We start from the raw sequence: 22,876 nt of genomic DNA on the forward strand, positions 1-22,876 counted from the left end.
CACTGTGCTCTCAGTTGACACTACAGAGAGAAGGCTGGCTCTTTCATTCACCCACATCAAGTATTTGTACAGCTGAATGTTATGGGATAATTCATGGACTTCCATGTCGTACCCAGTGGAGTTTTTCATAGAACTTTTTTTGCTGGCTTCCAACATTGCTACTTCATGGGTAATTCACTGGGAATTTACGAAGCTCCACTTTACGTTAAATTTGTATGCCCAAACTGTCAGCTCTGGATGCACACCTCCCATGTCCGACTCTCTTACCAAGCTAAAATTTTTAAACATTAAATCTTGATGAAATGCTTTACTAAAGAGGGATAGAGGTTGTAAGGGAAACTGTTGATTACAGCCTGAACCTCTGATTAACCATCTAAGGCAAGCAACGAGTCAACTGCAGGAGCACAGGTGAAGGTATTTTGGCTGTGCTCCTGGAAGGGGTGGAGTTTGACTTCATCTCTACTAGATCCCATTTAATGGCTGACCACCACTAAGGTAGTATCTCTTTCTGGAGATTGCTCTTTTGTGGAGTTCTTCTGGCCTCAGCATTGGCAAGCTCCCATCTTGATTGAAGGCCTCAGTGTTGGTGAGTCTTTTCCTTAGATACCCTCTGGCTATATATTTACAACTATCCTTGTATTATTTCAACTATACAGAGGTAAAGAAACCAAGGATTTATTCATATTTCTATAAGCCATTACACAGTGAAATAAATGTGTATTGTTTAATTCTTTGCTTTAGCTTCTCTGGAAGAAATTCTATACTTGTATTTATAACTGTTACCAGGGAATGAAATGTGCTTTTCTTTTTATTTGTAACTAGCACAGATGTCGTTGCCTTAGTAGAAGAAATTCAAAAAGAAGAACCTCTCATCACAGCTTCTTGCAAGGAACACGTCATACATTTAATACAAAGATTGCAAGAGAAACTAGGGGAACAAGAGGATCACAAATTCTATCTTTTTAAGGTTAGAAACATCTTTAAATGGCATTGGAGATTTTGAGGGTTTCAATTGAAATGTTGCGATTATGTTTTTACAGCTGAAGGTTGTACCTGTGAGCAAAAATTTGGATTTTATGACTAATTTCTTGTATCTTTTTGGTCATCTCTCTACTGTTTAGAGAGACCGAATCAGTCCTGGTTGTACCTGCTAGGAATTCCCCCAGAAGGTCAGAGCTATAACTGTTCCAACTCACTATTTACACAGCATTATGTTTGAGGGCGTGAGACAAATAATTACCTTCCTTTTCAAGTGACTCTGTGGACAAGCAACACCCATGGTTATGTTTAAACAAAGCCAGTAAGTAGAATCCAAATGATTAGCTACTGGGAAAGGCCCTGAAGATTTGTATAGAACTGTGTTCTTGTTCATTGTTTTGTGGAACTTTATATTAATTTTAAGCGTTCAGGTATGTACAGTCATGCCTAACAGATGTCATTACTTTCTGCCAGCCAAGAGATGAGCCAACAAACTGGTTAAAATAGCAGGTTAAAAGGTTAGGGTTCATATGAGCCTTATTTAGTGAATCATGTCTATAGGACTGGAATAATACATGAAATAATGATAATTAAAGAATTGTTTGATCTTTTGTACTTGGAAAGCTAATGAAAAAGGTAATGTTAGTCATGTATTCAATATTGTTGATCTTAAAAACAATAATTTATTCAGCAAATCATTTCTAGGAGCTAATTTTAAGGGAATTATATGCTAAGCCTTCCAAACATCATCTTTGCATTGGGCCCGAGGCCCATCAAAACATTGCTAAAGGAATTTTCATCTTTTATGTTACTCCCCATTCACATTTCTTTTCTTTGAGTAAGGGAATTGTCGTTGCTGTGTTCATGCTGTTTTGTGCTAAATGGATTTCTTTTTAGGTTGTAAAGATCTGAATATTGACGGTTTGATCTTCAGCTTACAGACAGCAATTTGTAGATTTCTTTTAAATAGGGAAGCTTTTTAAGAGCTTTAGAGGGATTAGAGAGACCTTTTTGGGTCTTCAAATCCAGGATTTAGTCTGTCAGAAGACAGTAAAAGTAACTGTATTTAACTGCACTGTATTTAACTGCAAGTAATATAAAATTACTTCCAGAGACTGCATGTTGCAATCAGAAATATTAAGTGTTCTGTCTTTATTATGTCAGCAGATGGCAACGTCTGGCTGTTAAAAACTGCTCGTCAGTATTACTTGTTGCCCTAAACATAAGAGAGAGAAGGGAGAACTTGCAATGTTGCTGTATATGTATCATATGTTATAATTTCAATTCTCCTGACCAGAAGTGCACATCTGAGTGAATAATACAAAAGATTTGTACATTTAACCTTGAAAACAGAGCTTTGTATGTATAACAAGGCATCTTAATTTAAAAAGTCTTCCTTGTGCTTTAAGGTATGCCCTCAGCTGTGCTAATTATGACTTAATTTTCACAATCTTTTACATTTTTTTGCTTGTCACAGAGACTGACCAATTCTCAATTGCACATCCAAATTTCAGAGTAAATAATGTACTTGTTTGCTGTGGGTAGCACCATGTTTGATCAATTTGGAAATACTCCAAGCAGGGAAATCTAGTCAGTCCTGGCTTAATTCTTTCTCTCAAGTAACTAGAAGTACATTATTTTCTGTCCATGTAAATGAAACGCAAGTTTCAGACTGTTCTGAAATACTGATACAGGTGATCAGGGTGAGCGAGACTTTCTAGTTTTTATTTTATTTTTTTCCCAAAACAATGATCAGTGTTTGCATTGTTTGGAAATAAATATTTTTTCCTGTTGCACAAGAGCATAATCTTAAGAGGGCAGACAGACACTGATGTAAACCCATCCTTTTGCTGTTTCCAGTTGTTGCGGTGACAGTGTTGTGTTAGGCATCCCACAGAGAAGCAAGCCATTGTAACAAGCTCTCAGATTTGAAACTGCTGGGTAGCAATGGCATGCCATACTGATAGGCATGTATCTTAGGGACTGCTGCAACAGTCTGCTGTAACTTGCAGAGCTGAGGTATGTTTTTAATACCACCACAGGGTTTCGTTATTATATCATTTGCACAAGCAGTTCTTGCAGGCTTGGAGTTCTGTGACTGAAACTACTACAGCACTGGAAGCTGAAAGAATAGCATTAATTCTGTGATCTGAAGTTAATCATAAGCCTACCTTTTCTGTTTCTCTCTCCTTTACATGATCATTGTTGTTTCCCTTCCCTCAGTTCCTACTCTTCTGACTTGAACATCTCTGACTTTCCTTTGTCAATTAAATAGCAGTGCTCGTAAATAATTTCTTCTTCATTTGTGATGCTGCAGAGAAGACCACTGTTGTATTTTTGACACTCCTTCACTGTCAGCAGATGCTGTGACTTCCTGTGTTATTATACTATTACTCTTCAGACTTAGGCTTGTGATAAGCCTAAATTGTTCAAATGTGAACCAAATGCTACATGTTAGTCAGTAGCTAGGTCAGTCAAACATTCCTTTGTTGTCATTTTCAACGTATCGTGACGCGCTGATTTTTAGCTAGAACTATTTTTATATGTGCATAGTAGACTTGAGTCTGTTACTGTAGGTACAAGGTAATTTATACAAAGCATGTATAGTTGTCTGATTAAAGGGTCTCTGAAACAATGTAGTCTCCATAACCTAAACAAAAGAGGCAGAAATCTGTTTTAAGTCCGTTCTTTGAATTTTGTTTGGATAAGTAACTTTGTTATGCTTCTATATGCTTTTTTGTCGTGACCTCATAAGATAGAGCTGCAGTCTGTTTTTGTTCTTCCTGTTTTTACAAACCATGTAACAGCCAAAAGCATCCTATATATGATGCATACATCTCAAAATACCAGGATCTGTTGTTTTACTAGCTAAGGCTTAATTGTCATATATATATATATATATATATGAAAAAAAAATATATATATTTTTTATTATTATTATTTTTTTTTTTGGCCTTTCAGATACGGCCTAGGGCTATTTCACTGGTCTCAGAGAAAGCAGAGGAGAAGTAAACACTGGGAAAAGGCAGTTCATTCAAGTGAAATAAGAATCTGAAATCAATACTGTGTAATATCTGCAGCAATAATCTGCTGAGGGTGTTTTTTGTTTTGCTTTTTGTTTCAGTCAGGGGTTGATATATTACAGACATAACTGCTAATCTGGCAGGAGGAGGAGGAGAAAATACTGATCTATTGAATATTTTTGAGTTTGTTTTTTTTTTTTTTGTTTTTTTTTTTGTTTTTTTTAATTTGTTTCTAAAATATATCAAATGCCTTCTAATCTTGCACCCTTTCCCTTCTCTTTCAGGTACTTAGGGCACATATATTGCCACTGACAAATGTAGCATTCAACAAATCTGGTTCCCGGTGAGTTCTTTTCAAATTCTAAATATGTAATACCTAATTGAAGTCTTGTACTTGTAAATTAAATTGCAAGTGAGATTCAGTGCTCACATATTTCTGCTGTTTATAAACTACCTCAGGTGTGATTTTTCATCTTCTATTGAAGAACCAATGGGAGATGCCATAATACAGTGGGTCAGATTCAGTTATGTCTTTTTCCAAGATAACAGTTTGATGATTACCATATTTCACAAAAAAGGACTTTTATGGCAACATAGCAAGTATCACTAAAAGCTCAGAAAGTCATTGGCATAAACTCGCTTTGGACTTTTACTGTTGTGGAGTTCTATCATGACCGATTTCATTGAGAGCCTATGCTATTGTTTTTTCATTTGTGTTTTGCAACTTGTGCTTTAATTGAAATACACTAAAGATTTTAAACAAGTGGGTTTTTTTTATCACTAATATTAAAAAAGAAAAAGAACCTCTGTGGTCATTAATCAGTATTTTGGAAAGAATGAAGAAATTCAGAGTCTGAGATAATGTAAATGTGTGGAAGTCACTTATTTGGGTGAGTACAGGAATGGTATGGTATTCACAGTCAATACATTTCTTTGTTTTAGCTTTATCACGGGAAGCTACGACAGAACCTGCAAAGTGTGGGATACTGCATCAGGAGAAGAGCTGCGTACACTAGAGGGACACCAAAATGTTGTTTATGCAATAGCTTTTAATAATCCCTATGGGTAAATACATTTTCTGTAAGATAAATCATAATTGCTAGTATAAAATAAGATAGACTGTCTCAGATGGTTCAGGCTCTGAGTTGGAAAGTTCAACTGCAGCTAATCACCATAGGATGACACTGTATGTCATTTGTATTGCATGCATATTAAGCAGTCATTATGATTTAAGACATGATATAAATGTGCCAGAGATTAGTAATTTTTACAAAATCCACAGGGTGGCGCTGTATGGATGTCAAATGTGCATACGTGCGTCTTCCGTTTTCTGCAGTTCCTCTTTGCCTTAGCTCAGAATTGTCACCTGTTAGATGAAGGGAGTTACATTAGATGCTGAAGTTCTGTTGTCATTTTCTGCATTAGGGAGGTTTTGTATAAGTAAATTTTACTTCTTTTCAAAACGAGACAGTGTAAAAACAGGAAATAATTTCTGAATCATCATGACTACTTTCACCATCAAATATCCTGTTTACCTGCTAAACAGTACAAAGGTAGCATTAGGAATTAATGTTAAAGGCTATTTGGAATGTCATTTCCTTTTGAATGAAAAGACTTTATCAAACATTGAATCCATTGTCAATGTCTCATATTCTGTTTGTTGTTTTTTGTTTTAAATGTAAGAGTTAACTCTTCAAATTGTTTTATACAGTTCATGTGAACTATGCATGATGAATACCTGTGCAAAGATCAGTGACTAGACCTTAACGCAGAAGTGATATATCCTGAGGGAATCCTCGAGCTACCTTTAATATTTCAATTAAAAAACAACTTTTTTCTTCGTAGGCTTCAATATCATCTTCCTTGCTACATGTTTTTTTGGCACCTTGCTTCAGTTCTATTTTAGCTGCAATTACTCACAGCTCTTCTACTAACTTAAGTGGGAGCAGAGCTTATCCCTTTTTCTACTTATAAAAAGCAGATTTAACAGCGCACAAACAAACAAATCCTCTTAGGTGGAATGAGGTAGCTTTTAAATACTTCTGGAAGTACAGCCAATAACTTCATCGCTAGTGTTGCTTATAGGTTATCTATTATTTTTCTCCTTAATGAAACTTCTCTTTGTGAAATCCTGCTCTAGGATCTTATAGTATGGCAGAATGAGTGTGAGATCATAAAGCCTTTCATGAAGCTTCCTGCAAGGAAATCCAGATTCACTTCTGTCTCATGTTGAGCTGAACAGAAGGAATGGCTGCTGGATGAAGTGGTGGCAGTTGCCCTTTGTTATGTTCACATGAGCAGAGGCAGAGAAGGTCCCAGCTGTCACTTTCTGCTTTGCAAATCTATACAAGAGCGATTGCTATTTAATGAATAGAAACTATTGCTAAATTAAAGCTTATGCAAGAGTTTGAAGAAATATACTTTTATGCCTTGAAGACCAGATGTTGTTGCTGTGAGTTCTACTGTGAGTCTTTGAAGTCAGATATTTTTCTTCTAAATAAAAACAGTGCTTTTCCATTTAGTGACAAGATTGCTACTGGATCTTTTGATAAAACCTGCAAACTGTGGAGCACTGAAACAGGAAAATGTTATCATACTTTCAGAGGACATACTGCAGAAATAGTGAGTGTGGAAGGATATTTCTTATTCCTTTGTTTCCATACAACACCATACATGTCTTTGGGTTCCTTTGTCTCTGTGAGTCCAGTAGATTTGAGCAGGAGCTTTGGAGTAAAGATTTGTTGAGCTCCAAATGAACTGTCAGAAGAGCCTTGTAATTTTTCTGTAAGTCATTAACTATTAAATTGGTTCAGACGGTTCTCCTGTTTAGAAATACTGTGACTTTCTTCTGAAAAAATGTATGTAAATTATCTGCTTACCCTTTTCCCACTTTTTTTCTCTTCAATGTTTTTTGCTATAGGTATGTTTGTCATTTAATCTTCAAAGCACATTGGTGGCAACTGGAAGCATGGATACCACTGCCAAATTATGGGATATAGAGAAAGGAGAAGTAGTATTCACTTTAAGAGTATGTTTTCACTATTTATGTTCTCAAAGTTGTTCCTGATTTCTTAGTTTTCTGACTCGCACAATATTGCTACAGTTTCAAAACTTCCAGGGAACTTGTTACCAGGTAGTCACATAGTGACCACGGTTAGAAAACATTAGGAAAACTCAAAGAGAGTGATAAGAATATGGTGTTTTGTAAGGAGTCCTATATATCAAAAGACAGATGTTCTCATTTGAGTGACATTATTGTTATAGGATAGAATGCCTTCCACTGCTCATTAAAATGTTGCTATACTGTAATTTATCACCTCCTCTGAATTAGCATGAAATAACTCTAAGAAAAATCAGTGTCAGAGGCTGCATCTGCAGAGATTATCTTCCTGTAAACATCAGCAGGAGAAAGGTATCCAATTAGCTGTACACTGTGATTTATTTTCTCTCTACAAGCAGAGGAAAACTATTCAATTACCAGTAGATAATGATTTCTTTTTTGCTCCATGTGGCTTGCTAGGATTTTACTTGTGGCTAGCATGGTTTCCATTTTTTTTTTTTTCTTGAATAAATCCTAAGTAAATAGGTAATGTGAATGTACAAGTGTATAAATACGCTTATGCCCATTTTCCCAAGCCTCTCCGCTGAGACCAGAGACAGGCTGTACTGTAGTTTACTGTAAATGAATCATCTGATTTCATTATGCATTGGTGAACAAACGTGAAATCAAATATGGAAGATATCAGTCATTTCTCTGGTTTCTCGCCTATCACCAGCAACTGCTCTCTGCTTAAGCAGTGTGCCTGATTTTTTTTTCAGGTGTTGGGATATTGACTCTTTCACAGTCCAGTAGATCTTTCTGTTAAAATTCTGACAGTAAATAATATTCTGAAGTGGTAAAGAAGATCTGTGCTGCTGAAAAAAAATTACATGTTGAACTCGGTTAATAGAAAAGTGGTATTTGTGTTCCCAAACTCCCTTTTTTACATTCTTTTAGGGGCACTCATCAGAAATTGTTGCATTGTCTTTTAACACCACTGGAGACAGGATTATCACCGGCTCCTTTGACTGCACAGTAGGAGTGTGGGATGTTGTCACTGGCAGGTACTAAAGTACTAATAAATACCATTTTACATTGGATATTTTAATGACAAATGAGAGAGAAAATGGTGAGGTACAAATTAGACTGTATTTTTTTGCCTTTTTTAGAGTATGTATTACTTGATCTTTTCATTTTTTACCCAGTTCACTTTCTTCTTCTAGAAAGAAGTGCTCACATTTGTTTGCAACAGGTTTAGATGCAAGAGCACTGAGGAGGCAGACTCAGTGGGTAGATCATAGGTTTGTTCCTGGTGGATGCTCCATACAGGAAAATAATTCATCAGTGTGAAAATTTGTGGTTTTGTAGGTGTCTAGAATTTCTAGATGAACTGATTGTTAAAAATGATGGTATTTCATGGAAAATTTGTCTAGCCACATTAACTTTAAATAACAGATGGTCCACTTTCCTCCTCACACTCCTGTATGTCAGTATATATTTATGAAGAGGAGAAAATTTGATCCCACTCATGGTAGAGAACAAAATGTCTTGATTATAATGCTGACAAATAATTAAATGGCTAAACGTGAGCTTCTTGTACTATCCTGATAAGTCCTCCTATTTTTTCAACTGAAAACTCATTGTAAGCAGAATAATAAAATGATTGCCCTGATAATTTATTAGGTAATTTATGAAGATAAATATTATGTTTTTAGAGGTATAATATTTTGATGCTTTCTTTGTGAAAACATGAAATATCTCTGAAATCAGTAAATAAAAGGAAAGTGTGTGTAAGGTGGTATCTTGGCGAAGACCCTAATGCATTTTTTTATTTAAATGGAACACTTTACTTGGCATTTCACCAGTCTGTTTTCTGGATTCTTCCTAATGCCAAATCTGATAGATCATGGATTCTGTGCTATTTATTCTGCTTATTCATTGGGGATTTACACTTAAGCCATGGCTTGTCTTTTCAAGAATTGGAAATCAATGTTGTTTAAAACCTTTTCGTGATGAAATATTTTGGGAATTAGCCATTATGGTAACAGCAGTTTTGCTGGCCAAATAACATGTTTACAAAATCCTGGACTTTGCTAATCTCTGATTTTTGGTTTTACCATACAAAGATCGGTACAATACTGGATTCACATTCTTAAAAAGAGAGTCCTTTTATAACACAACATGAGTATAATTGAGGTTTTTGTTGTCAAACAAGTAGAGAATTCAATTGCTCAGGAGATTTGCTTTATGACCTGTTCATTTAGCATATTTATCAATCTAGTTGCTGTTACATTTTGCATGTGAAGATTTCAGTTACTTAAACTCATTAGTTGTTTTTCTAGTCATTAGTTTATCCATTAGTTGAAGCTATTTTCTATTAATGGTACAATGTTATTAGCATTATGATAAAACCCTAATTTACTAATCCTTTAATATGCACATCAATTAATCATTTTTGGGATTCATTGCTTTATAGGGTTCATTAACTCATAGTAAGCAATAATGGCTAAATGTACCCCTCTATTCAGCTAAAGCTGATTGAAGAATCTCATGGAACTAGTATTGTCAGTCCTTGTGCAGCAAGAAGTATAGGATTAATGAGGATTAGAAATCAAATTTCAGTTTGGCTGTCATCTGCCTGTTACTTGGTAAAAGCTCATGTTAAGTACCTGATTAAGTTCCATGGAATAGAACTTCAGTGGTTTGTAAAAGATTTAGACTGAGTAGTTGGTGATTTGGAGTTTTGAAAATACACTGTTTGCAGTTCATTCAAGTAGAATATTGGGAGAGTAATGTGGAAAAACTTGATGTGTGTGCTTTGTATCTAGATGAATAGAATAAATCCATCTCTGGCACTGAAAAGTCATCACATTTCACTGGCAATACAGTCATTAGTTTTGAAACAGCAGGGAGGCCTCTTTCACTTAATTCCTTACTGACTCTTTATCTCAATGAGGAAAAAAATGGAACTGATGTAGTACTAGGATGCTAAATGAGCTGCATCACTCCATTTGATTGTGTTAATGGCTAAAATAGGGAAGATTTGAGACCTTACTTATAACATTTTGTAAGCTTGGTTATAACTTCTATGGATACATCAAAATATGCACAAAATATATAAATTCTCTTTTTTGCAGGATGTTGCATGTTTTAATAGGCCATCGAGGAGAAATTAGCAGTGCTCAGTTCAACTGGGACTGTTCTCTTATTGTCACTGGATCCGTGGACAAAACATGCATGGTAAGAAAGTTGAGGGTGCACTGAACACCCAAGTACATAAGTTCTTCTATGCGTTATAATGCATTGAATATTTTGTCTGTTTTTATATAGAATATTGTGAATCCCTGTTTTTGTTCACAAAACCACTGTAGACTATTTAAAACACTCTGCTGTAAGTTAATAACAGTGTAGTTTATAATTTCACCCAGTAAGGCTAAACTAAATGGCAAGCTTTGCCCATTATGACTTATTTGTATTTTTAGTGTGAAAAAGGACTGTTTTGCAGTTCACGTCCTTGAGTCTTACTCTTTTTATTTTTTGTCCAATAATGCTTTTGTCACAGGCATCACATGTGACTTCTGGTGGGTCATTAGGAGCAAGTTCTCCATTTGGATTACTTCTAATGAATGCCTGTGATTGTTAGTGTTAAACTGCAAAAGGATTATGTTTCAGTGGTGAGAGATTGTCCGTTTCTCATCTGTGTACAGTTGAAATAATATTGATAAAGAAGTGCTCAGCAGTTTGATGAATGGACTGTGCCAACATTCAAAAACAAGCACCCAAGTTTATAGCATCTTCATTTTACTTGCTATAAAACAGACACAGCTGTATTTTCAGGAGGGGGAAAAAAAAAAAAAGGAAAAAAAAGCACCCTGCTCTTCACTTTCTTTAGGTAACACGAGCATATTGTAGCAGCTTAGTTCTTTTTCTTAATTTGGGCTCTTCTGTCATGTTTGCTGTACTTCTTGAATCCTTTTCTGCTTTTTTCTTATGGAAGCTTTCACACTGTCTTACTGATACATAAAACTCTATTTTCTAAATGGAAGAGTATAACTTTAATACATATAATTCCTTAAAGAATTTGTAACTGAATGCAAAACCTATGCGCTTCTTATGAGTTATTCATTTCAGTGAAGTCCAATTAAATAATAACATGTATTTTTAAGGTTCTTTGAAATCAATACATTGAAATACAAAGTACGTAGTACTTCATTAAGCTGATAAAGCCATGACTATTCATTGATTTATACCAGGAATTCATGTGAATGCATTCATTCAGGCCTCAGAAAGTACTAATACATGTCACTTGATGTTGATCAATTAAGTATATTAGTCAAAATAAGCAAATAAAATAAAATAGCCTTTATTTGCCTATGCAGCTGTGGAATGCTATGACTGGCACACATATAGCAACCTTGACAGGTCACAGTGATGAAATAATGGATGTCTGCTTTGATTATGCTGGCCAGCGTATTGCAACTGCCTCTGCTGATGGTAAGTGAAGTGACAGAAACTGCTATGAAAATATCTGTCCTTTTGCTTTGTTTTTGCTTGATCAAAGCAGAGTATTATGACTTGGAACTATAGATCAGATTATGTTTGCATTATAGAAAGTTTTGCTTAAACTTTGGAAATTCTCCCCAGTGAAAATGTTCACTGCTCAGCATGCTTACTTCTAATTTTTCTAGGAATCACCATAAATAATTTCCTGTATTCAGCCTCACATAGTCACAATACCACGTTTTCTTTACACATTATATTGATTTTGCACTTCTAAGAACAGGTTACCAGATGATGGGGAGCACCATTAGGATCTCATCTGCTGTAGTTGCAAAATTAATGCTTAAGACAATATAAAATGTTTTCTGAAATGCAATCAGTAGTTTGTTAAAAATAATTAATAGTTAGAATCTGTATCTGAAATAAAAGCTTTCTGAATATGATGTACAAGCATTCTGAAATTAGACTTTGGTGGATGTTAACATTTTAGTAGTTTGACAGCAGCAACCATTAAGAAGTTAGCTTTTTCCAGCCAAACTATACTCTATTTTCACATAAATTATCCTTGAAAGACACTGTGTTAAGATTGCTGTATATTTCCTTTGAAATAAAATCTGAGGATGTGGCCCTTCTGGTCTTATTACTGTGTTCTTATTTAAATAAATACTTAATTGGAACAATAACAAATGGCTCCTAATCTACTACAACAGGATCAGGAAGAGTCTACAACGCGGAAACAAAAAAGTGCATCGCAAAACTAGAAGGGCATGAAGGTGAGATTTCAAAGGTAAGTTGTATATGATCTGTACCTTTTCTTATTTAATTATGTATAACGTCTAAGCCAGCGCTTCTTCTGCGACACAGAAATACTGTTAAAGAATGAGTGCAAGCATTTGAGTGTCTTGGTGGGAAATTTTATGGCTGCTGCCTTCTGAGATCTATAGCTTCACCCTTATCCCTTGTTTCCACCAGACCTCCTGCTCTTTACTGCTTTTATTTCTTTGCACACCTGATTTATGAAATGAAACCTGAAGAACAGACTTCTGTGGGAACATACATGGTGCCTAAGATACTTGGAAGCTCAAAGCCCATTTCAAAAGTCACTTGGTCTTGAGTTTACTCGTGAACTTCACTGAAAGACCTGTAGAACTAGCAAGTTTTCATTATTCTTTGAAATGGATTGCTTTCTCTAGCTTTCATGCAAATATACTGTGTTTGTGCTGTGAGAGTTAGAGAGGGAATCCATCAGGGTCCTCAGGGCTGGTATGATTTCTTCACTGCAAGTGAGAATCTGCTGATCTGGGAGCATGCTGAAAAGTTAATCTGTATCTGTATATGTTCTGTGTAGCTGTGATCACTTGGGATGGGTATTACCTGGAAATCTGATTTCAGGGGAACAGGTATTTTGCCCTTAATAATTAAGCAATAATGCATTATATAACAAACCTGATATTGTCTGGTTAGTTCCTGAAAGTATGTATAAATCTGATTATCTGGAAATGCACACAATTTAGGGAATGAACCTTTAAAAAAATATAAAGACTAACTGAAAGGGCATACTGAAGAATGAGTTGCCTTCAGTGGGAGTTTGGATATTTCAAAAACATATGTCATTCAAAATAGATCTCCACAAAATATGCATATATTTTACATTGGAATATTGATAATGTTTAAATTAAGTTGTTACAACTGCAGCAATTCCAATCCTGGGGGATAATGATCTGAAGTGTTGATACTTTTGTGTGATCGTTATATATGGACCTTTGTACAAGGTTTCCAGCCTCATAATTCTGCCAATGGTGATGCTAATTTTAGCAGATAAACTGACTACATTATATACTGGCTTCTGTTTTCATTTTCTAATCTGTAGATATGCTTCCTTTTCCAGGCACGTTAATGTGCTAAGTAATATCGTTATTTTCTATATTTTTTTTTAAAGATATGCTTCAACCCTAAAGGCAATCGTATTCTAACAGCCAGCTCTGATAAGACAGCTAGACTGTGGGATGCTGCTACTGGACACTGCCTTCAGATATTAGAGGGCCACACTGATGAGATATTCTCCTGTGCTTTCAATTACGAAGGCAATATAATCATTACAGGTAACTAATGTATCCCAAACTATCATTTCCTTTCCTTTGTTTTGAAACACATTTTTAATCTTGTTATGCTTAAAAGCAAACAAAACAAAACAACACAGTGCTTGCAAAGTGTTGTGGGGCCACAGTGTTTAAGTCATGCTCTTGTACGGCATTGCTGTGAGGGAGTTCTGATTGAGGAAGATACAAAGCTTTTTTTAATGAGAACATACCTTCTGGTTACACAGCAATGCAGCCTTTTCAGGTTCCAGTTACTTTAGACTAAAAGTCCCTGTGTGGGGAAAATGCGAGCAGGGTTTGTGATTGTTTGGACCTTTGCACTGAACCCCCAGATATCCATGTGCAGGATGATCTCAGCAAAAAATACTGCTGCAGGTCCTGCTGTCATGGACAGAAAAGTGTTGTCCTTCTGGTTTCTATGTTTTCCAGGTAGCTGGTCAATTGATTTGTTAACAAAATTGAATATGTTGTTCAATACAGCTAACCAATTCCCTCAAAATGTGTTTATTACTAGGGAGCAAGGATAACACCTGTAGAGTATGGCACTGACTGAAGACGAGGGAAGATCCAGTGTGGTATGTGCTTACATCCTGAGTTCCATAGTCAATAAACTCAGTCTTTTAGATATGCTTTATTTTTAGACGTTTGTTTCTGCTCTGCTCGAGTAGCCAAGTTACTTAAATTTTGGTAGGTCTGACTTGCTGACACCTTGTAGCTACAGATTCACAGAATAGTCAAATGTGGAAGAGCTCTAGGAGATTGTCTAGTCCAGTAGTCCTGCTCAGAGCAGTGTGAGCTCAGCATGCTGCCCAGGAACACAGTGGTGGGTTTTTGCTATCTCCAAGGATGGAGATTCAACAGTTTCTCTGGGCAGCCTGTTTTGATCTATTTTTTCATTCATGCTTAAATGGAGTGCTTTCTCTGTGCTTGTTTTGTGCCTGTTGCCTTTTCACACAATGCCACTTATAAGAGTCTGGCTCCATTGTCTCTGTTAACAGAGAGAAACTGTGAATGACTGAATCCAGTAGGATGGCCATGTTTCTGTGTGTTATTGTTTCCTTGTAACCTTTTAAATAAAAACAAACAAGAAACCAAACAGCACTACTGGACTCTCAGGAGTGAAAGTTGTTAGGCACCTGCCTTGAGTACTTTTTGTTTAATTTTTGAATTAAAATATTGAGTTAAAGTGCTGGGTGATTATTTTATGTTTTTTTACTTGTAATATAATGTCCTGCTTGATATTTCCAGGGAAAACCATTAGCGACCATTTGTGAACGGCACTGCTATTAACTACTGCATGCCTGCAATAGTTAAACTGCTATTCACACCCTTTACCCACATCTTACCATTTGTTTTTGCTCATCCTCCGTTCTTCCATTCTTACATGCAGTAAAACAACAGATAGTTTGAGTGATGACTCTGAATACAGCCAGTGTGAAGAAACACTGCACATCAAGTATCTGGAGCTAAGGCTCATGACACAAGCTGTGAAATGCTTTCTGAACATAAACATTCTTTGGAAGTAGATTCTTGCTTAATCTTTCAGGTTGTGTTCTTTTCTGTTTTCTAGTCTAGTTTTTTTCTTATACTATGCTGGATTCTCAATGAATCAAACATCTGTAGTAGTGTTTGACTTCCAGGTCTTGTTTTTTGTTTGGTTTCTTTAATTTTTATTTTTTACCACAGAACTGTGTCTGGACTGAGGTTTTATGGACTGAGCACTGGACTGGGAGGCCACCTGAGCTTTATTTCTGTTTCTAGACTTGCTGAGTGAATAGGAGTGCATTTCTGGCTATGTTATTCAGGCTTCTTGCTAAAACATGAAATGCTTTCACATCTCGTATGATTCACAGCACTGCTGAAAAGTGTGCCGAGTATCCTGTAGTACACCGTTATGTGAATGCTTTCTGCACCTTGACTTAAGGTAGATTTTATTAAATTACAAACATTAGCAGTACCCTCTTGTCTACTTTAGCGGGTATTGAAAGCAGGCCAGAGTAAGCAATAATAGGGATTGAGAATGTCAGTTACTCTGGGGTTAGTTCTTTACAATGACTGTAATAGTGATCAAAATAAATGTATCCCCCGGATGAATAGTGGGATGTGGCCAAACCCCTAGCTCTGACTTGCTCCGTAATGGCCAGGGATGAGATTTTTGATTCAGCACTGCTGTGAGAAGCTACAGGGATGACACTGCAATAACTGAATCGGTCAAATATTTCTAGAAAGGCAAAGACAACCCGTGTTAGAACATAAATTTATTTCCCAACAAATTGCAACATTGAGAACTACTGTACAGAGAAAACCGCATCACACTTACAACTCAGTCATGATATTTGTGCTTTGTAGGATAAGTAAACATTTATTCTACCACAGCAAAAATTTATATACTGACAACTAACCTGGCTTAAAAATAAATACACTTTCCCATTTATTGGCTCGATCAAAGCACTTTACAATGCCCGGTGCTTTTTACTAACTTTCAGCCTTGGAAATGCTGAGCATTCAGTGTTACCACTCGTGTTAGTGCCAGCTGTGGATGTTCAGCAGTTCCCAGGAATGGGCCCAGTACCACAGTTAGGTTGAGTGGATGCAACAAACTGACCTTTACCATGATAGTAAGGAGACCTCCACTGATTTCACATATTGCAGAGATGTAGATGTTATTTAATGTTCTGTAATAGGCTTCACTGACAGTCTGCATTTCTTAACAAATGAGTGATGGAAATCATGCAAATTTAGCAATGGTTTTAAAGATAAAATTGAGAATAATATGGCTCTTTTTTCATAAATTACTGAAAACTACTTCAAAATCTTCAAAAATATTTAGTGCAAAAGGATAGTTTTCTTCTTTTCACCCTACCTCCCAAAAATATTATAGAAGCATATACTATTGTATGGAAAATAAAATATCTCTTAAATATTTGATTTGGAAAGGCAGGCAGGCTTTCTATTATGCTATTTAAGAAGGGAGAAGCAAAATATAAAGATTTTCAAAGAAACAAATCACATAAGAGCTTTGATGTGATAAGTTATGATTACTGTTAAATTCAAGACCAATCTCTTTGGCAGAGTCAAGAGAGTATCACTGAGTGCATGATACCTAACGTCATCTCAGTGAGAAGATACTATGGTATCTTATCAAACAGTTATATAACTGTTACCATAATGGGGACTATCATACATAGTCCGACACGTATCCAAAATGAACAAGCATGTGCTCAAATTGTAGCAATTGTTTTGACTTCTTGAAAATTACAAAAATTAAGATTTTTATTTCAAGACAGCACACTTTTCAGATATATCCTTCTTCATCTCATTAACAGTTTACTTGATTAAACTCAGTATTTATTTTCACTGTTCTAACCAACACACAGCACATTACCTGGTGCTTTAAACAGGAACGCTTCACATAACATGTTCTGTATCACCACTCCCTCTTACTGGATAGGGACACTGAGGCACAGAGGTGAACTGACTTGCCCAAGGTCACCTGGTGGGGACAGGGCTTTAGGAACCCACTACCCTGATTCGCAGAGCTGTACTTGGGGACATACCAAGAGCAGCTGTACTGAACTGCACTGCCTGCGAGTGTAAAGAAAGGAGGCTTTTTAAGGGTAATAACTGAGAGTCCAGATTTGTATTTCCTTAAGAAGACAGAAATGGGGACCAGCTATAGGGCTGAAATGATCACATGGAAAGAAAGTTAGATGTGTTATCAGCAGCTTTTTGTTCTGTTTTTTGACTTCAAAGTTCTGTTATGTTCACAAGTTTTTACCTCTCAGAGGACTGAGATTTTATTTATTTATTGAGATTTTAACGTTTTATTTATTGAAGGGTATGGTTTTCTCTGTGCATCCTGGAACACACTCAGGTTCTAAAAGCTAAAACTGTACAAACATTAGTATTGTTTTAAAACTGAATGTTAGTATACCATCCTGTTTCAGCTGTTTGACTTAATCAAATTGATGGAAATGGAACGTACTAGAAATTCAATTCAGTTTTACTTAATTCATTAAGTAATTTAAGTCCATTAATTCAGAAAGCTAAAAAATCCATCTTTTTTTCTAGCACAGTACATCGTACAGCACAATATGTCATGCGTCCCTCAGGATACAGAAGGAAAAAATACACCTTGGTTTCAACTCTGCTCAGTGCAGTTGTGGAACAGACAGGTGCTGTTTCTGTAGATTACATATCTTTGCTCATTTTATTTGGTGATGTTTGGAAATCAGAGTGTTACATGAACCACTGCTTACTTAAGCTGGATTAAAACAAAGAAGTGGAGCAGGCGAATGTTCCTAGCCCAGTTCAAGGAGCCAATCAAACAGGCTTGGTGTCTTCTCTTTGCTCTCCTCACTGAGCTTGCAGTACTGCACCACAGCATGAAAGATGTCACCCACTTTCCAGGCCTTCCGTTGAACTAGCTGCACAACATCTAAAAACTAAATTGAAGGAGAAACCAAACAAAAACAGCAACACCACTGCTTAGCATTTGGCTGGTATTTTGCTGAGGTGTTAAACAAACACATGCAAACCGCTGCGAGGCGATCTTTATAACTGCACTGCTGTATCACAGAGTGGATGCATGGTAACATAAGGGCTCTTTCTATTTGTAGCACACTGAGAACTTCATTTCTGAAATTCCCCAGCTCCCAGAGACTGATCAGATTTCATGAAGTTTTCTCAATTAGCTCCTCTCAGCAATTATTGCCTATTTTATTTTTTGCAATGAAATGGAGAGCAGTGAAAGTAAGCTTGCTAAAGAATCACAAGTTTCCTTGTTATCAGCATCTCACTGTCAAAATGAAATAGTGACTATCCATTTTATAGAGAAAAACAATCCTTCATTACATTAGTTATATTCTGAGTTATATTTAAGTTTCCGTGTTTTCACATATCCACCCAAATTCTTAATATTCACGCATTACTGGTGAGAGGGATTTTTGGGTAAGCTTCTGTCACCTGAAATCTTTTGTTATGGTTCTGGCTGTATCGCCATAAGGATATGCACTTGCATTTTGTTTCCTTTGCCTCTAAACCACGTTAAATATATACTCTTAAGCAGCTGTAAAGAATTCTGAATTTTGTCCATGTTGTTCTTAATAATGGGCTTTAGTGTCATACATCTGGTCTGATTTTTCCTCTAGCATATAAGCGAAAATCAAAGCTTTTCATTTTCTTGAATTTCACAATCAATATCTAATTATCTCACGACTTCTACATTTAAACCACCCAAGAAAATACTGTGTCTCCAGTTAGTGAAGCTGTTTGCTATTTACATACCGAAGCCTAAACTTTTAATATGTATTTCAACAATATTTAATAGGCACAGTTATTTCCAAGAGTGCTGTTGTAGGCAGAATGTGCTTCATTATTCTCCAGTGTATTTCTGCAATTGAATTAACTGTTTGCCAAAGCACATGGTAAAGCTGACAGCTGTTTCTTTAATTAGATGCAATTTGGATGGTTGCTGCTGAATGCATTTTAAATCATGTTTATGATAGCCAAACGCAAGTACTCAAGAAAATCAAACAATATCTCTGCTATTCAAAATGATCTTCTCATAGACATTATTTTAAAAGATGAAAATACTGATTTATAACACCCTTTTCATTAACTGGTTTGTATCCTGTGACACTTTCTGTAAGCCTTATGGCTTGAGCTATCTTGCTGAACTTGGAAAGGGGGCAATTTTGGTCATTCCTGAAATGCTGAAGGTGGCGTATCACGGTGTCTCCAGTGAGCATTAATTATTCAGAAACAGAAACAGTCTGCATTTCTTGTGGCCATTTGGGTCTTTAGCATTCCTCTCTGTGTCCTAGCTTGGTCTAACAACACAGTCATCTGTCTGTTTCTGCCTGAAAACAAACTTTTGCATTTAAGCTGAAGATTAGTGGAGACTAAGCTACCTCTGTACAGGAGCTGAAGTGTGCTGATATACATAACTTTCTGTTGTTGTTGTAGCTGAACCAGGGAAGATGCTTCACAATTTTTATACAATGATTCAAAATAGTCTAATTTTCCAAGAGACAGATGTGTGATTGCAAATATTCCTCTGCTGAAAACACAAAAGGTCACCACCCTTGCTTAACTCTCCCTCTGGCTGGAAATAATATAACATTATACCTATATAGCTAGTCCATCCTTCCTGTCCTCTTCATCTAGCTCTGATGCAGAAGCCATGAGATCTTGTTATGTGAGATACTGAGCCCTAGCTAGTATAGATTCTCTTTATTTTGCATTTAATCTCTTCTGAATATTTGAGCAATACACCCTTTTATCACTGAACTGCAATCCCTTTCTACCGGTACAAAGTGATGGTAAGGGCAATGCACTTGGCCGTGGCAGTTCTGACCTAACTGCAGGAGGAAGTGCCAGGACCCTGCTGTACCCCAAATGTAAACCTGTCAGATGGCCAGGCACAAGTTCCTACCTGCCTGAGGCTGCCCTGATCAGCATAGTAGGTCAGACAGAGCCTGTAGAAGGACTAGGGAATTTCAAAGCTTTAAATCTTAAGTACAACTCATGTATTAAGTCATAGTTGTTGCTGGTAGGCACTGAATTGCAGAACTTTCTATATTAGATGTCTGCAATCAAGTGGTTGTGGGTTGTTTTGTGGGTTATTGTTGTTGTTTTTGTGCTTTGTTTTTTTTTGTTACAAATACATGTTTGAACTCCATATAAACTGTCTGGAATCCTTCAGATGCAACCATGGAAAGATGGAGAGGAATGGGAGAGATGGGAGGAGACTTTCTCAGGGAATGTACGACAAGGATGGTTTTAAACTAAAAGAAGGCAACCACTGATTAGACATAAGGAAGAAATCTCTTCCTGAGAGTGCGCTGAGCCCTGGCACTGCTGCCCAGAGAGCTGCGGGTACCCCATCCCTGACGGGTCTCAAGGCTGGGTTGGATGGGCCCCTGGGCAGCCTGAGCTGTTGGGGGGAAGCTAGCATACAGCAGGGGGGGTTGAAACTGTGTGAGCTATTAGGCCCTTTCCAACTCAAGCCATTCTATGATTCTGCAATTTGATGAACCTTATATCCTGATGTATTTAATACTCTTGTCTTTCTATAAGAAGTAGTAGTATTTCCATCTTGCAATAACAAAGACTTTACAACTGCTTCTAAGCTCAGTAACTTCAATAAACCAATTGCTGGCAGGGAAACTCTTAGGTTGGGGCTTGAACTGGTGATCGAGCACCTGGTGCAGGGGTGAGGCAAGTTGTTTGCACCTGTGCTCTCTACATGATCAGCAGGGGTAGACCAAGGGTGGAGCCATCCTGGGATCATGTAAGGGCCAGTCACTGAAGGGAGAGCATTTCTTGGACCTGTGCTGCTTCCTGAGGAGGAGTGTTAGAGATTCCTGCTGCCAGCTGGGTGAGTCAGACTTTTCTTTCTGTATACAACTGTTGGCCTACTCATGAATGCTTTACCTGCTATCACCTAGAACCTGTTGGGGCGATTTTGTTTCTTTGTGAGCAGAATGTTGCTACTGTGATTACAGTGACATAGCAGTATGTCCAATTCTGTAAAAGCTACCTTTTCAATTCTGTTTTCCTGAGATTTTTTAAAATAGATGGTTGGGATTCCAAGTTCGGAAGCGGCTATCCACTGCAGGGTGGCTCGCAGCTCTGCGTTGGGGCATTCTGGTTCCAGATCAAAATTAATCACCAGGAGTTCTTTCTGATAATTGGCTGTTCCCACTGAGAGCCCAGAAGTACTTTCTAGAAAAACAATCTCAACAGTTATTACGCACGTTATTTTAAGTTCAAATTGTAAGTTGTAATTCAAATGGTTCAACTTACCCTCTGTATTATCTGTCTGTTCTTTAAGGAAAACCTTTTCTTCTACTAAGTCACTTAGGAACAAACAACAACAGAGCTTGTTAGTGATAGTTAGGAACAGTCTATAACATTCCTTCACAATGGTTAAAGCTCTCCCCCAATGTAAGACCTGGAAAACTGCAAGAAAAAAGTTACACAGAATGATGGGTATTACGTGATAAAGTGCTTAATGTTACAAGAACTTAATCTGTAGGTCAAAGAAAACAGCTGATAGACTTGTATTCTCTTGAGAAATCGATCCACCTGGGTGGGCCTTCCTGTGATCTTTCACTCTTAATGCTGTCACACTCCACAGACACCTGCATGTGCACCTTTCTGAAACTAATGGTAGGCTAAGCAGCAGGTGCAAAGCAGGGCTTGGCATGTTTTAGATGGTGTAAATGATTTGCAGTTAAAATTAGATTAAACATCACATCTCGCTTCAGTGACTACTTACTTAATCACAGGAGAAGGTGGAACGTTCTCCTGATAAATTTCCAGGTCCATAATGCCAAGACTGCTAGTTGTACTGCTGTTGCCATTGCTGACAAAGCAAAAGTTTAAATATTAGTGCCAAGCTTCACTGAACATGTCTCCATACATTATTTTCTGTAGAAAGTAAAGTGAGGAGGCTGTCCCATGTTCTACAAACGCACTATACTCATCAAGTTGTTCTCAGAATGAACCATGCTAATATGTTTAAAGTAATGAGATTTTTATTAAAATAGCTCTAGGCAGATCATGTATCAAAGTAATGCTGTAAACTGAAAACAAATAATAGTAGGCTGTCTTCTTGTGAATGGCTTATGCAATGAGCATTTGGAATCAAACATAAAAACAGTCTGCATATGCCACTGAAATGAAAGATTACCGAGTATAGAGAGATCCTGGAAAAACCTTCAGAGATTCAGGTACCTCTGAATGTCATGGGTTATGTCAAGGAGTGGGGGAGGTGTGTGTGTGTGTGTGTGTGTGTGTGTGAGTGAGGATACATGCCAAGGCTGCTCATCATGCTACTTATCTGTTGGGTGATTCCGTGTTGCATCAGTTTCAGCATATTACTTCCTATCCCAATTACTATCAGGAATCTGATGGCACCCACAGGTATAGTAATAATCCCTTATGATTCTGGCTACTCCGAAAGACTGAGATTTTAATTAAAGCCAGTGCTTCTTGGGACCATTACTACATTGAAGTATTCTTTAACTACTTCACACAGTTGAAGTAAAACCATTGATAGTATTTGGGGAAAGATAGTATGTTTGCTTTATAGCATTGCAATAAACTTGACAGTGAATGTTTATGCAGTCATAACAGTCTGATAAACAGGTTGTGAGTTTGCTGTCAAATAGCACCACTGTGTTCTGTTTAAGTAAGCCTGAGTCACTTAATTTATATTAGAAAAGCAA

The 22,876-nt window shown here is 36.8% G+C and overlaps 2 protein-coding genes across 10 annotated transcripts in view; one reads left to right on the forward strand and one right to left on the reverse strand.

Annotated features, from left to right (window-relative positions):
- The window catches only part of DAW1 (dynein assembly factor with WD repeats 1), a 133,602-nt gene that overhangs the window by 2,015 nt on the left and 108,711 nt on the right, over nucleotides 1-22,876 (forward strand). For 2 of the 5 annotated variants that reach the window (XM_072344820.1, XM_072344819.1), the window contains exons 3-13: nucleotides 823-967; nucleotides 4,286-4,344; nucleotides 4,944-5,066; nucleotides 6,524-6,623; nucleotides 6,922-7,029; nucleotides 7,999-8,105; nucleotides 10,179-10,281; nucleotides 11,421-11,535; nucleotides 12,252-12,328; nucleotides 13,481-13,643; nucleotides 14,155-14,215. In XM_072344820.1, the coding sequence (XP_072200921.1) occupies nucleotides 823-967; nucleotides 4,286-4,344; nucleotides 4,944-5,066; nucleotides 6,524-6,623; nucleotides 6,922-7,029; nucleotides 7,999-8,105; nucleotides 10,179-10,281; nucleotides 11,421-11,535; nucleotides 12,252-12,328; nucleotides 13,481-13,643; nucleotides 14,155-14,189 (1,135 nt within the window). In that variant the 3' untranslated portion in view covers nucleotides 14,190-14,215. Of the gene's footprint in view, nucleotides 1-822; nucleotides 968-4,285; nucleotides 4,345-4,943; nucleotides 5,067-6,523; nucleotides 6,624-6,921; nucleotides 7,030-7,998; nucleotides 8,106-10,178; nucleotides 10,282-11,420; nucleotides 11,536-12,251; nucleotides 12,329-13,480; nucleotides 13,644-14,154; nucleotides 14,831-15,326; nucleotides 15,740-22,876 lie in introns of those variants that run through there. The other 3 variants (XM_072344817.1, XM_072344818.1, XM_072344816.1) reach the window with 3 other exon arrangements.
- The window catches only part of SPHKAP (SPHK1 interactor, AKAP domain containing), a 64,341-nt gene continuing 57,350 nt past the window's right edge, over nucleotides 15,886-22,876 (reverse strand). For all 5 annotated transcript variants that reach the window (XM_072344812.1, XM_072344811.1, XM_072344814.1 and 2 more), the window contains exons 9-12: nucleotides 21,925-22,011; nucleotides 21,450-21,502; nucleotides 21,184-21,368; nucleotides 15,886-18,085 (exon numbers count right to left, since the gene is read on the reverse strand). In XM_072344812.1, coding sequence (XP_072200913.1) covers nucleotides 17,942-18,085; nucleotides 21,184-21,368; nucleotides 21,450-21,502; nucleotides 21,925-22,011 — 469 coding nt within the window. In that variant the 3' untranslated portion in view covers nucleotides 15,886-17,941. The remainder of the gene's footprint in view (nucleotides 18,086-21,183; nucleotides 21,369-21,449; nucleotides 21,503-21,924; nucleotides 22,012-22,876) is intronic.

The sequence above is a fragment of the Excalfactoria chinensis genome, chromosome 9 (assembly GCF_039878825.1).
Source record: "Excalfactoria chinensis isolate bCotChi1 chromosome 9, bCotChi1.hap2, whole genome shotgun sequence".
NCBI classification, from domain to species: Eukaryota; Metazoa; Chordata; class Aves; order Galliformes; family Phasianidae; genus Excalfactoria; species Excalfactoria chinensis.